General features: G+C 63.3%; 1 protein-coding gene across 1 annotated transcript; it reads right to left on the minus strand.

Moving 5' to 3' along the window:
- Positions 1–479: 479 nt before the first annotated feature.
- Positions 480–14,286, minus strand: LOC136060673 (uncharacterized). Its single transcript, XM_065755408.1, has 31 exons — positions 13,870–14,286; positions 12,750–12,857; positions 11,448–11,600; positions 10,963–11,094; positions 10,693–10,884; positions 10,533–10,616; positions 10,291–10,409; positions 10,069–10,183; positions 9,762–9,848; positions 9,461–9,576; positions 9,235–9,379; positions 8,933–9,024; positions 8,650–8,722; positions 8,429–8,551; positions 8,064–8,320; positions 7,822–7,942; positions 7,503–7,688; positions 7,144–7,299; positions 6,355–6,575; positions 5,857–6,034; positions 5,570–5,716; positions 5,050–5,403; positions 3,035–4,411; positions 2,878–2,958; positions 2,699–2,785; positions 2,510–2,601; positions 2,355–2,440; positions 2,148–2,214; positions 1,765–1,925; positions 1,245–1,394; positions 480–923 (listed from the first exon to the last, which is right to left on the minus strand). The coding sequence occupies exons 1-31, from the start codon at positions 14,275–14,277 to the stop codon at positions 688–690; spliced, it is 5,904 nt and encodes a 1,967-aa protein (XP_065611480.1). The 5' UTR covers positions 14,278–14,286; the 3' UTR covers positions 480–687.
- Positions 14,287–14,507: the final 221 nt, after the last annotated feature.

Consider the following 14,507-nt stretch of genomic DNA (forward strand, 5'->3'; position numbering starts at 1 on the left):
GACCCCGCGGCCTCCCCGCTCCCACACCTTCTCTCAGCCCCCACCCGGCCCCCGACGTGGGCACGGAGCGCTGCGCTGGGGTTTGGGGAGCGGCCCCACGCCCGCGCTGCGGAGCTGGGCGGCCGCCAGCCCGGCTATTTTAAGCTCTGTCCTGCCCCTGCGGAGGAGGAGAGGCTGAGCCACGGAACCCGCTCGGGCTCCCGATCCCGGCCTCAGAAACTTCCTCTTTTTCCTCGGTGCTGGCACGCAGCCGGGTGTGCACGAGCTGCTCCTTCCCCTTCCTCACAGCCGGGAACAGGGAGGCTGAAGCCAGCACAGCCCGGTGCCGCTATTGCAAAACAACCCACACGTGGGAAACCGCAGGACCCGGTCGTGGGCCCAAGGTTCTCGAGGGGGTGCCCGGCCCTGATAGCCCCCCCTCCCCAGCAAGGACCCGGAGACCCGCTGCAGGCTGGATGAAGAAGCTCCCAGACCGAGTGGCTATCTGTTTTTTAATAAAAACAACCCTCCCACCCCTGCCTGTACTGCACGTGGGGAGACAGCCGGGGGTGAGCACCCTGTGACAGAAAGGGGAGCTGGGGGGCAGTGCAGCCTCCACCCCGGGAGGGGGTGAGCGGTGAGCTGGTGCTGAGAGCAGACGTGGTGCAAAGATGGCACCTGAGAGGAGGAAAATGGACAGGCGTGGGTTCACTCCTTCTTCCCAAAGAACTTCTTGAAGACGGATTTGTTCTTGGGACGAGGGGGGGCCGGGGTTTTCTCCCCCAGCACATCCTGTGGGCTCCCTGGCCGGGCCACAAAGGAGTGGCAGCGTGCCCTGGGCATGGCAGCTGCTTGCTCACTGATGTACAGCGTGACTGAGTAGCTGCTCCCTGCTTCCGCTGTCTCCTGGGGCACGGCCACAGGCATGATCTTCTGGTAGGTGGCTGTGGGAGGGAGCAGTGAGCGGGGATGGGGATACCAGCTCTGTGCCGGAGCAGCACCATGCAGGTGGCTGCAGGGACGAGGGCACTGGTGCCATCTCCTGGCAGTGACAGCAAAGCCAGCACCTAGCCCAGAGCAGCCATGCCTTCAGCCTGGCCCAGATGCCTCCTGGTGGGATAGATGACCCATCCCACTACCACTACCACTCCAACTGACACACAACCAATGCCAGTGGGTGCATGCCAGAGCTGATGGAACTAGAGGCCATGGGAACTGCTGGGCAGGGCTGCCCCACACACACATGTGCCCTGGCGTTGCCATACCTGAGGTGAAGGAGTAGGACCTCCGCTTGTTGGCCACCAGCCCGTAGTCATCATCTGGGTAGCTGTTGTCCCACAGCCCAGGGGACATCCTGGGTGACCACTGCTGGTCCCTGGGCCCAGCTGCAGGGCTTGTGGCCCCACAGATGTTCTCTGAAGAAGAAAAGAGACGTGTTGGGGGCAGGGGGAGCAAGACCCTGGAGGCAGGGTGTCCCTATAAGAGTGGGTTGCCTTGACCCAAATTCAAGAAATTGACACAGTGCTGTGAAGCAAGGCAAGGCACCACAGGACAACCTGGAATCATCCCCAGAGAGTACAGGGAAACCTGTTGGTATCCCCAGGCAGGTAACTGGCCCACACCCCACTGACCCAGAGCCTACAGCTTCCCCCAGAGCCATCTCCTTCACACCCCTCAGAGCTGTGGAGAGGGGATGTGGGGCGGTATGTGCAAGGCTGTATGTAGGCAACAAGCAGGGGAGGCCCTATGGGCCCTGGACGTGGGAGGCCAAGGCAAGGAAGTCACCTGCTGCTGCAGTCCCCTCAGCTGGGCCATCCTGGGTGCCCAGGGGTAGTTGCAGCTGGGTGTTAGAACGGGGTAGCACCACAATCTCTGGGCTTTTGGTGGTCATGGCCCGATGGTGGCCCTGCAGGTGGGGGCTCCCAGGGCTGAGCACCTTGCTGAACCTGGAAAAGAGCAGAGATGGACCAGGTGGGCTTGACGGAGCTGAGACAGTACTTCCACAGAAGGGACAATGGGAAGAAGCAGCTAGTACTTGCTGACCCAGAGTGCCTAATGGCATGCCGCTGCCATGGTGTGGATCATTAGGTGCAGTGAGAGGAGAGCAGCACCCACCATCAGCATAGCACAGAGCTACCCCCAGAGTTGGCTGGCCCCTGGTTACTCACCCCCCAGCAGCCCTTGGGCTCTCAATGCACTGCGTGGCTGCCTGGAAGTAATCCACTTCGGGGAAACCTGGGACACAGCAAACAGCATGTTGGGGCACAGAGGCACAAATCAGCAGCAGAGCTGCAACTCTGGCTGTCCCCATCCTGACAGCTCCAAGGGCCGTAGGCAGGGTATCTGCTCCTCCTACCCACACAGGGGCCACTCACCTGAGTTCTGCTGCAGCTTGGAGACCCATTCATTCATGAGGGGCTGGGAGGGGGCCCTCAGCAGGTACTCGGAGCCATCCCTCAGCCTGGGAGAGGAGAACAAGTCAGCAGCGAGACCAGCTTGCCTTGCAGACAGACACCATCTCTGTACTCACTGCAGCCTGAAGCAGTTGGTCTTCTTCACGTACTCAGTGTCTGGAGTGCAGACAGCTCCAGAGAGGTTCAGGGGAAGGGCCACCACGGAGCTCTAGGGCACAGGGAAGGGCAGAAGCAGCGTTGAGGCGTGCAGCTCCCAGTCCCCCAACAGGGAGGACCCCCCCCACACACAGCCCACGGCACTGTACCTTGAGACTGTCCCTGCGGTCCTGGTAGAAGCACAGTGTCTGCCTCATCAGCACGGCGTGGAAGAGGCCCCAAGTACGGCAGCTCGCCTGTGGGACGTGGGAGGGAAGGCTGTGACACAGAGTGGCTGCTCACCCCATGGCCTCGAGCCCCCAGTTCCCTGCTCCTAAAGGAACTGTACCTTTCTCCCCCCCGCCTGAAGCACGTGCTTCCTTTCCAGTGTCCCCTCCATCATCTGGAAGTCCACTTTCCCAGTGGCAGCCTGCAAGCAGAACACAGCAGCACTTGGTGAAGCGGTGCTGGCTCAGCCCAGGGCAGACCCCCAGCCCAGCACTGACCTTACTGCTTTCTCTCTCCTCTTCCTGCTGTCTGTGCTGATCCCACACACTGGGGCTGTCCGAGGGGGCTGTGGGTGGCAGCTCCTCCAGGCATGGGGTGGCCCCGTGGCTTCTCTCCCCAGGTGGGCTGTGCAGAAGCCGGGCAGCACTGGGCAGGGTGAACTTGGCCACCAGCATGTTGTTGGCTGCTGAGAGGATGAGGGGCCCGCCGGTGGTGTTGGAGCTGGGGGGGCTGCCCGCTGTGTGGCTGGGTGCCCGTCTCTCGCCTGCCCCATCCCAGATGGCCTGCAACTCCTCCTCCTCCTCCTCAAACTGCCCATGGGCAGGGTGGCACACTTCGGTCCCCAGCGCCGGGCTGGGGGGCTGCGGGGGGCCCAGCGCCCACTCAAAGACAGACAGCTGGGTGGTAGCAGCAGGGGAAGCACAGGCAGCGCTGGGACCTGCTCCTGCCCTGCCTGAGCTGCTGGTGGGAGATGGCCCCAGCTCCAGCTGAGCAGCTTCATGATGCCTGGCCCTGCTGCTGGGGCTGCCATCCTGGTACGAGTGGGAGGCCAGCACGTCCCGCTCCTGGGTGCTAACACGGGGTGGCCGGCTTGGCTGGGAGCCCAGGATTCCCTCACTAGCACTGCTGGGTTGCTGCAGCCTGCCGTGCTCCTCCAGGCCCCAGGCCTTGCGCCGGCCGTAGCTGGGGTTGAAGCTCACCTCTTCAAACCATGTTCCTTGCTCGCCCTTAGGGGCCTTTCCCAGATCTTGACTCTGTCCCCCTGTGTCCTCCTCCTGCTGCCCGGCCTCGCTGCTGGGCTGCCAGTGCTGCACTCCCATGCCCTGCCTCTCCGCCTCCCGTGGTGCCGCAGCCCGGAGGTGCCCCAGGTCCTTGGGCAGTTCCAGGCTCAGCACGGAGCCCAGGGCAAGCTGGGGACACGCAGGCTTTGACCCTGGGGAGGCACAACGGGGCTGGGGGTGCCCGGGGGCCGCCCCACACTCAGCATCTATGTCCCGCACCAGGGGGTTCTTCACGTAGAGCAGCAGCTCCCCGAGTGGGGGGCTGGGGGCTGCCCCCCCCGCCTTCCTGCGGCCACACTTGAGAGGCCACGTGTTAGTGGGGCCGCTGCGCTCCTCAGGTGGGGGCTGCAGGGAGCTGGAGCCCATGATGCCCTGCAGCGTCAGCAGCCGTGCCTGCTCGGCTCTCGCCCGCTCCCTCCGCTGCAGGCTGTTGAAGAGGGAGCCGGCCCCGGCCTTGGGCAGGGTGTGTGAAGCTGACGGTGTGCCAGCACCGGGTGCTGGCGGGCGGCAGGATGCAGCAGGCGGTCGCTTTGCAGGCTGCAGTGTGCTGGAACTCTTGCTGCCTTTCTCCCCATAGCTCTCCTCCAGCAGTGCCTGTGGACACAAGGGAGCAGAGGGGTGACCGCCACACTCCCAAAACACTCTCCCACAGCCACTCAGCTTCCCCCAGCACTCCCAGGACATTGTCTCCAGGTAGCAGCTTGGCCTGGGGGAGCTGGAGCACATCTCTCTGCACCCTGGGGACTGCTACCCACAGTTCCTGAGGCAGCTTGTGGCCCCTCACAGCCCCTGCCCTTGGAGCCAGGCATGTGGCTGCGGCAAAGCAGGGCAGCACAGAGCAGGCGGGTTCACACCATGCAGCCACTGCCCCACATGCAGCTTTCCCGGGCTGTTACCTCTTCCAGCAGCTGAGGCAGCTTTCTCTTTCGCTTTAAACTACCCCAAGTGTTTCCTAAAAGCCCCTGGCAACGCTTCCAAAGGGTTTTAGAGCCCGAGGGTTTAGTGGCAGGGAGCTGAGCAGCAGGAGAGAGAGAGAGTGAGGTGAGGAGCTTCAGCCAGGGGAGCACAGGCAAATAGGTGGCATGAGTTCGTCCTTAGCCCTTAGAAATTGCTCAGCATCTAGCAGAGACTTAGGCCCTGGGACAGCCCAGCCAGGTGCCACCATGGGAAATGCCCTACAAGCCCCCGGCACAGCTCCCATAGTCCTACACTTACAGTGCAGCCCCACATACCATCCGCGGTGCCTCCTCAATCTGCACCTTCTTCTTCTCACCCTTCTTGCTGATACTCAGGATCAAGTTGACTGTTCCCCCTAGCCCGCTGGGGCCCCGTGGTGGCAGCAGCAGCATAGAGGTCTCAGAAGGATCCCAGGCCAGAGCCTCTTCTGGGGTTCCCAAGTTGCTAGGCTCCCCCCAGCTCCGCTCCCCTCCCAGTGGGGTGTCCAAGAGAGGTGATGCTGGAAGGGAGCTTGCTGCTCCCACCAGCGCCTGTGGCTCTGGACCTGGGTCACCACCTGGTGAGCCAACAGAGCACAGCGTGATCCTGTCTGGGCTGAGGATGCTCTCCTGAGCACATGGGGCATGCTGCTCCTGGGGAGTAAAAAGGAAAGAGGCAGTAGAGGAAGGGTTGTTCTATTTCAAGACAATCCTCTCCTTGTCCTGCCTGAAGCACTGAGTGTCCCACGGCATGACACATATCGTATTTCCATGCCATCAGCTTCATCCAGAGCCCTCAGTGCAGCTGTGTACTCACCTGGCCAGTGGGGGATGGTCGCAAGGGGCTCTCTGGATCCCTCCTGTCCTCCTGTTTGTTCCCAGGGTCCCGCTGGTGCCTCTGTGCTCGCCAGCGCACCAGCACCCAGCCCAGCATGCTGTGCAGCTCCTCCAGGCGCTCCTGGATCTTTGAGGATGGAAAGGAGGTGGTGGGTGGCTTACAGGGACCCTGTACCACTCTCCAGGCTCCATGCCCACAGCCTGCTCTCCTCCAGGTCAGCTCCAGCAGGATTTCTGTAGGATGACAAGAGGCTGCCCACCACTTACCATTGCACTCAAGTTGTGCTCCTCAGCCACCAGCTGCTGCCCTGCTGCTGCCAGCTTCTCAAATTCTTTCAGCTTCCCCTCGATCTTCCTTTCCAGCTCCTCACACTGGGGCTCCAGAAGACCGTGACTGCCTGGGCTCTCTGAGAAGATCTGAGCCCGTGTATCCTCTGTCCAGGAGCTGAGGGCAAAAACAGGACAGGCTACGGTACAGACCAGCTCAGTGCTAGGGAAGGCATTTCTGACCTGTCCGCATCTCCTAGAGGACGTGGTCATAAGAAGTGTCCCAAAACCTGCCACTGGCTGTGCAGGGTCTGAGTTCCCCCCATCAGCTGTCCCTCAGCTGAGCTGAGAGACACATGAGATCTTACAAATGATGTCTTGGCCCCCAGCTCTAGCCTGAGCACTGCTTACATACATGCCAGCATCCCCAGCTCTGGCAACATCGCACTATCAGCACCTCTGCCACAAAGGCAACCCCAGCAGCCCATTGTCACTTACATCATGGCCAAGTAATCCTTGAAGAAGTTCCGCAGCCGACCAGCCTGCTCCACCCGGGCACGGGTCTCCTGCAGCAGCTCCTGCAGCCCTGCCCATGCCTGCAGCGTGCGCTGTGCCTCCTGGCTCATGGGGCATAGGCGTGCGGGGCACAGCTCTTGCAAGTGGAAAGCTTTCCGCTCTAGCTCCTCCAGCTTCCCCTGCAGGCCCTCTGAAACTGCACGCTGAAGACCAGAGAGAAAAAGGGGTTCAGGATGCTTAGCATGTCATAGTAATGAACTCTTAACTCCTAAACTGAGCACAGGATCCACTTTGCATTCTGGTCAGTATGCATCCAACCCGTTTCCCACTGCCAAAAGAGCCAGAGGCAGCACTACTCTCTGCAGCCAGGCTGGGCTCTCCTGCATCCTGGGCCACAGGGATGGAGAGGAGCACACCAGCTGGGGTGTGAGGGCTCTTCTAGGGCATGGAGAGAGCGATGCTGCATTGGGAGGATGAGCAAAGCAAAGGGCTGTGGCTTCCCTGCATGCCCGCCTGAGTCACCTCCCTACTGACGGAAAGATGAGCAAGGTGCTGGCAGCCAGGCGCTGGCACACGGGAGCTGACGCAAGTGTTCTCCCTTCCCTGGCCTGAGCTGGGCTCCACTGGAAAATTCCAGCCTGGATGCTGCAAGCGTGCCAAAGCTGACGACACCTTGGGTCCCTGGAGGCCAGCATCTCCCTGGGATGGCCTCATCCAGCCCTGACACCTCCCCACCAGGCACCCAGCTGGCCACGGTGCTCCTGGGCTCACCTCCATCTCCTGCTGCCGGTTCTGCAGGCCCTGCAGCCCCGGGAGGTCCTTCTCACTTTTCACTGTGGTGAAACTGCTCTCTGCCTGGGCAGTGTCATGAGCCAGGGCCTTGGCTTCGCAACAAAGGGCCTCCAGGCGTGGGGACACCTCTGCCACCTGGATGAGCAGGAGGGAGATGAGCCTCAGTGCAGATGCAGCAGTGTGGGAGGGATGAGGACACCCTCCTGTTGCAACTCTGATTCCATTTGTACCCCACAGGGATGAGTTAAGGTGCATTCCCCATCCCAACTAGGTGGCACGTCCAGCTGTGGGTGGACAACCTGGGTGGCATCCCTCAACCCTCACACCCCATCCCCTACCAGGTGCTCCAGGCTTTCCGTCTCTGCTGCCACTTCCACAACCCGCTCACGCTCCTTCACTGCACTGTTCAGCATCTCCACGGCCTCCTGCAGCTCTCCCAAAGGACTGTTCACCTCCTTGCTGTCTTCATTCTGGACCGAGAGCAGGGGAAAAGCCCCTTGCGAGACATGACGCCTGCTCCCTGGCTGAAGCCAAGAGACACCAGGCATGAGGGACGTGGGGTGTGACCCTCTAAGCAGCCAGGCTGTAGAGGGGCACCCTAGGGTCTCCGTGCCTGCCACAGACCAACCCTTGGGCTGGTCCATCCCCGCTGCTCACCGCTGCAGGTCCCTGCTGGCTCCGTGACTCCTCCTGCAGTTTCTGAAGGAACTCGGACAGCACCAAGGAGTCACGCAGGTCAGCAGCTCGGCGCCGCAGTGCTGACTGCACTCGTGCCAGCCTATGGGGACAGGTGTCTGGCATGGAGAACAGGACCCCCTGCAGCTCCTCAGGTGGAGCATCTGTCTGCTTCCTCACCCGCCCTGTGACCTGGGAGGATGCAGTCCGCCCTTGTTACTCACTTCTCCTCCACCATCTCCACCTTCCTCTGCATCTTCCTCGCTCCCTCATGCTCCATGGATGTCTCACTCGTCGCTTCCTCTCGCAGTGCCCGCAGCTTGAGGCTGCACAGCACGAGCTGCTTCTCCAGCTGGTCTGTTCCCTCTAGATCCCGGCGCAGCTCCACTGGGCTTCGCATGGGGGCCGGCTCTGAGAGCGACCCAGCCACAGCTTGCAGCCATCGTTCAACACGGTCCAGCTCCCCCACCAGCCTCAGTGCCTACAGGGACAGTGGGGGAGGTAGGACCAGCCCCACCACCAGCTCTGAGCCACCCAGGGGTTCAGAGAGCCCTGCTGTGGGTACCAATGTGCAGGTGATGTTGTTCACCTTATCGATTTCCCGCAGCACTGCACCATTCTCCTGGTGCTTCCTCTGCAGATCCTCCCACAGCTCACCCAGCTCCCACAGCATGGCCTCCACCTCTGGGCTGCCTCCTGCCTCCTGTCTCTCCTGGAGGGGAAAGAGTGGTCAGGACAGACACGTCCAGTGATCCCCTGTCAGATAGGGCTCAGCCCCAGTGCTGGAGCTGTGGTCCAGCACCGCCCTACCTGGCAGGCATCCTGCACCTGGGACTCCAGTGGCCATGCACCCTGCTCAGCCTCTGCAGGGACTCTCCTCTTCCTGCAGAGAAGGGGACACTCAGCCATGGGGAATGGCCTCTCCAGGGCTGTGCTGGGAATGAAGGGGCTGGAGCTGCCACGATGCTCCCCCAACTCAAGCACCTTTCTGCCTGCCCCTTGGGAAGGAACTCTAGATGCAAGGGACAAGCTGGGTCCCAGTGGGTGCCCCTTTGTTCATTTCACTCTCAACAGGTACCTCTCGAGCTCGTACCTCTTACTGTCCCCTCCTGATGTTGGGGATTTGGGGCTGCTCCTCTCACCTCGCATGTGCTCCACCATCCTCCTTGATGTGTCCTTCTGCACCTGTAGCACAAAAGGGCCCATGCCTCCTTCACCCAGCCCAAAGCCCACTTAGCTTTGTGTGACTGAGGGGCTCATTGCTATGGCTCTCTGTATCCCATCCCTGGCTGAGTGATGGGTTTTGGCCAATGACCAATTTCCCACAGGCTCGCCCATCTCCCTACTGCACAGCCCTGGAGATGCCAGGCAGCAGGGCTGAGCCGCCATTCTCACCGTGACATTGGGACCTCTCTTCTGCCTGTCTCCTGTGTTCTTCCCCTCCAGCTCCTGGATGCTAACACGTCCACAGGGCTCACTGATCACAGCTTCAACCCCTGGGAAACCACTTGCTGGAGCCAGCGCCGGAGACTTCTCATTCCTGGAAAGTGGCAGAGTGCAGAGTGGTATGGAAGGCACAGGATGGACTGGAGTTCAGGGATCAAGGTGGGAGCTGCCCTACCTCAGTGCCTGCTGGAGCTGGGCCCAGCTGTCCTTCACATCTCGGTGCTTGGCAGTGACACGAGCTGCCAGGCCGGGCTGCAGGCTGAGCAGCTGGGACACAGTGACATCCAGCATCTGGAGGACAAGAAGAAGCCAGGGAGCAGTGGCAGGACTGTCAAGGGATGTGGTGTTTGCTTGTTGCCCTGCTATTCCCCAGAGTATCTCTGCCATCCAATATCCCACGGGTGCCAGAGCTGACCTGGTAAGGCATATGAACCAGTCTGCCAGGATGCTATTCTGACTCGAAGCCTTGTACTTACCATCACTTGGCTGGCTATGTCCCTGACATCCTGGTCCCGGCCTATCTCAGCTTCCCCTTGCTTCCCCATGCTGCAGACACTCCTCCGCTGCAAGAAGAAGCTAGAATCAGTGGTGGGAGGGGGATAGGACCTGCTCTCAGCACTGACATACATATTGTCCAGCAAAGCTGCACTTGGCTCTCATCCCACTCCGAACTCTAGAGGATGCTCAGCATGGCAGACTTCACTCAACCCATGAGAATGGGGTGCTCCCCACCCAACTTCACTCTGTGTGGGGTGCGTGGTCCTGGAGTTTGAGTGCCAGTACCTTGGCATGGATGACATCCAGCAGGGCATCCGCTTGCTGCAGGAAGGCTGCAACCTCCAGGGCCACCTGTAGAACCTCGTGATGCTCCTTTAGGGTCCCCTGCAGCCGCAGCCACCTACACAGAGGGCAAGGCAGAGGTGAAAGGTGAGCTGTGCTGTGATGCTGGCTGCACAAGTGGGAAGCCCAGCTCTGCCCTGCACAGCCCACGCTGCCCCTGCTCACATCTTATTGAGGTGCTTGCGCCGGGCAGAGATGCTTCTGCTCTCACTTTTGCCTTGTTTCTCTAGCTTCTGGGCCAGGCTATTGAGCTCCTCATGCAGGCTCTGGAACTGCTGCTCCTCCTGCCCACACAGAGACAGAAAGCAGAAACAGAGGCGTGAGGCCTCACCAGCAGGCTGGAAGGGGGAGATGGAGTGGGCTGTGAGGCTGAGCTCCCCCCAAATCAGCCCCCAGCAGCCTCCCACCTGCTTCAAGTCAAGGATGCGGCGGGTGAGCTGGATCTTGTCCGGGCTCTCCTGCAGGAGGGCTGCCAGGGAAGGCTTCTCCTCCTGCGACAGGGAGGCTGTGAGCAGGCGGGGGCATGGCCAGCGTCCCTCCCCAGGGCACGCTGCCCACAGCCCACACCTTGCTCCGCATCCAGGCCTCCAGCCACTCCGCCTTCCTGCTGAAGTCCTGCAGGCTGCGCAGCCCACCCAGGGCCCGGCTCTGGCTGGCAGCTGTCTGTCTCAGGAGTTGCCACTGCTCCCGCAGGGCCAGCAGCTGCCTCCGCACCACATCCGTGCTGGGGCTCGGCCCACACATCAGCTGCTCACCCATCTGCAGGACCACACTCAGCAACAGGGGCCTCCAGGGCTGTGCCCCACCACGAGAGCCCAGGGCCGGTGGAGAGCTCACCTGGTTGAGCTTTATCAACGTGTTCTCAAAGTCCTTCATTTCTCTCTGCAGGGTCTGAGCTGCTTGTTCCCAGTCCTGGAGGTCGCAGCCATCCTTCAGGTCCCTCAGCTTGCCTCGCACCCAGCCTTCCGCCTGCAGCATGGGAAGAGCCTCTAACAGAGTGCATGGACCCAACCCACCCTAGCACAACAGGGCAGGAAGGCGAGCAGCCTTCTTCCCTGCCTGCACCCTCCCAGCTACCCATTCCCATGCTGCCGGGGAGGGAACAGATGAGGAGGAAGGCGGGAAGGCGCCCGCACACGTGGGGAGGAAGCAGGGCCCGCTGCGGGCTGACCCCCTCTCCCGGGGCTGACAGCCAGGCGGAGGCGGCCAAGCATGATCTCACGCCGCAACAATGGCTCTGCTCGAAGCCGCTGCGCAGCTCTTCCCGCCCCACGGCCCACATGGAGGGCAGCGGGCCCCAACCCACGCCCCGTCACGCTCACCTGCAGCACCTCCCGGTTGAATTGGGCGAGCGGAGGGCTCGGCTCAGGCAGACCTGGGGATCCTGCACCAATCTGCCCGCTGCTTCTTGCTGCTATCAGCTCCTTGCTCCTAGGGCTCTCCCTGTGGGGTGCTGCTGGGGGGGTTCCCGCCAGCTGGAGGGCAGAGGAGGGGTCAGCATGCTGCCCCAGGGCCTTCCACACCACGTCCAGGGCAGGAGCGTGGCTTGGAAGCCCGGCTCAGCTTGGTGGGTCTGCCTCGGCCCTCAGCCCACTGCCCTGCCAACATGTTTGAAGTGCTCTCAGCCCGTTCCCAGGCCTTGGTTCCAGGCACTGTGCTCACCACCCCCCCCAGCACGCAGACTGCATGTGGTGTCCACAGCACGGTGACACCCCAGGGGTTCTCCTGAGTCACCTGAAAGGCACAAAGTGACCCAAGGAGACCCCTGCTCCCGATGAAGGGAGAAGCGCGGCCTCTCCCTGGGGCTCGGTGCTGACGAAATGCTCTGTCAAGGCTCCAGCTCTGCCGGGGGCCATGGCGAAGGTCAGCCAGCGCGAGGGGCTGGCCCCACTCCAAGCACGGCCCTGGGCCCAGCTGCACAGAGCTGGGGGGAGCACGGCCACCCGGACTTTGTTCCCAGCATGGTGGCAAGGCCCCTCCACCCGCAGGGACAAAGCTGCCCCCAGCCCTGTCACAGCCAAACCCGGGCACTGCGGGAAGCACCTTGCCACTCCAAGCTGGAGCTGAGATCACTTCATACCAGGCCCGGCCATGCAAGCCTCCATCTCTCCCCTGGCATGGAGGAAGTGCAGGGCCCTCCACCCCACAGCCGGCTTCCTGGGTGGCACAGTGCAGGGACCCAGTGGCAGCATGCCTGCCGGCTGGCACCTCCTGGCAGCAGGGCTGAAGGGCCAGGCAGCGGCCGCAGGCTCCCTAAGCACTCTGGCATGTGCTGTCCCACTGATGACATGGGAGACGCGTTTCAAAGCCTTTCTGCCTAACCACAAGAACTACAGAAGTACTTTCTTTCTTCTCTCTCTCTTTTTTTTTTTTTAAATAGCAGCACAGACTCTCAGGCCCTCCTGCAACTCCAAAATCTTCAGCCTCTGGACCCAGCAACATCTCATAGCCCACTGCCTTTGGGTGCCACAAACCCGAGGCCAGCCCCGCTGTGCCTGCTGGCCCCACGGAGATCCCCAAGGCTCCTTCCACCTCATTTTTGAGCAGACCCCTTGGTGGCAAACTCACAGCCCCATTTGTCACCCCCAAACCATGCCCTTGCCTGGGATGCTCGGGATACATACCATACCAAAAGGGGAACCTCTGTCCACGGGAGAACAGAAACTGCCGGACCGAGGGCTGCCAGCCTCGTGCTTCTCATCCTCAGCATCCGCATCCTTCCTGAGAAAGACCTAGAGGAGGGCCAGGTTTATATCCCCATCAGCGTCCCAGTGGCCACAGCACCACGTGCCAGCTGCCTCCTGCCCCATGCAGAGGTGTGCCAGCTGCGGGCATCCTTCTCCTGCACAACAAAGCAGGGCAGGGAAATCTCGAGCCCACCGTGGGCTGCCACACCTGGCAGTCCAAGAGACGAGGACTAAAGGGCGGCTGACTCACAGGGAAGGGCTCCTGCGGGATGGAGGGGTCACGGGAGTGAGCGGGAGAGGCAGGGGAAGGGAGCCAGGGAGCCGCGGGTAGGTATGGAGCGGAGCACGGAGAGGAGCCAGGGGGAGCCGCTGCGTTCCTGCCCCCGGCACTGCCGCTTGACAAACGGGGGGCTGCTCCATCCCTCCAGCCGCACCCCGCATCCCTGCGCTGCCGACCCCCGCTCTCAGCCGCACAGCCCCGCTCCGCGCGGACAGGAAGGGCCGCTCCCGGCCGCGCACATGGCGCTGCCTTATATGAGCGCGGGGAGCCCTCGGCCGCTGCCCGGAGCTGTACGCGTGCCGGAAGGAGCGGCGCGGCTCCGCCTGGCCTTTATTGGCAATGCAGGGAGCGGCTGGCAGCGAGCTGCGCGGCTCTGCCGGCGCTGTCCCGCAGCTGCGGGCCCCGGTCACACCGCGGCGGGATCCCCGTCCCCGCCGAGCCGGGGCGCGGAGGAAGGCTGCCGGGCGCCGTCCCGCTCTCGGCGGGGGCAGCGGCCTCGTCCCGGCCCCCGTGACTCACTTCCCTTCTCCCGGCTTCGGTTTCCCCTCTGGTCAAAGCGGGGGGGGGGGGGGGGGGCGAGTTCCCGGCTCCCCGCACGCGGCCGCATCCCGAGGGCCGAGCCCCGCTCCGTCCTCGGCCCCGGAGAAAGCCCGTCCCAGGTCGCCCCCCGGAGCCCAGAAGCGCAGGAGGGCACAGCGGCCGTCCCGGCGGCCCCGGGGTGCCGAGGTCCCGAGACCCGGCGGTGCGCCCGCAGGGACGGGCACGGGACGCGATTACCTTGACGTGCGCCGTCCCCGCGCCGCTGTTGTTGTTGTTGTGGTTCTTCTCGCCCGCGGCACGGGCGGGGTCCCGCGGTGCCCCCGCGTCCCCCCCGTGCCAGTTGGACAGCGTGATCCTCTTGATGGAGCGCGCCAGGGCGCCGCGGCTCACCCGTTCCTCCTCTCCCCCTCCGCCCGGGCCGGGGCCGGGGCCGCGGGGCTGCTCGCGGGGTCCCGCCCGCGCCTGGGCCAGGTACAGGGAGATGCGCTGCTCCAGGCCGGCACGGAGCCCGCGGCGGCCGTCCAGCGCGGAGGCGAGGGCGATGCCGGGGCAGGAGTCGGCGGAGAACTCGGCGGCGCACTTGGGCAGCGAGAGCTTGGTGCTGATGGTGAACGGCTGCACCTTCCTCGCCGTGCTGCCCGACATCCTCCCGCTGCCCGCGAGAGGCTCCGGGGCGGCCGGGGTAGGGGGGGGGGGAGCGCGGGCACCAAGCTTGGCGCGGCTCCCCCGCTCGCCGTCCCCGGCCGGCTCCTTCCCCGGCGCGGACGCGGCGGTGCCGGGGCGGGCGGCTCGGCGACGGGGCCGCCCCTTCCCGCGGGGGCTCTCAGCGGGGCGGCCCCACGGCGGGGGGCGGCGGCGCGGGGGGCGGTGGCGCG

The sequence above is a fragment of the Cyrtonyx montezumae genome, unplaced genomic scaffold (assembly GCF_038088225.1).
Source record: "Cyrtonyx montezumae isolate F1298 unplaced genomic scaffold, pur_monq_1.0 scaffold_0, whole genome shotgun sequence".
Classification (NCBI taxonomy): Eukaryota; Metazoa; Chordata; class Aves; order Galliformes; family Odontophoridae; genus Cyrtonyx; species Cyrtonyx montezumae.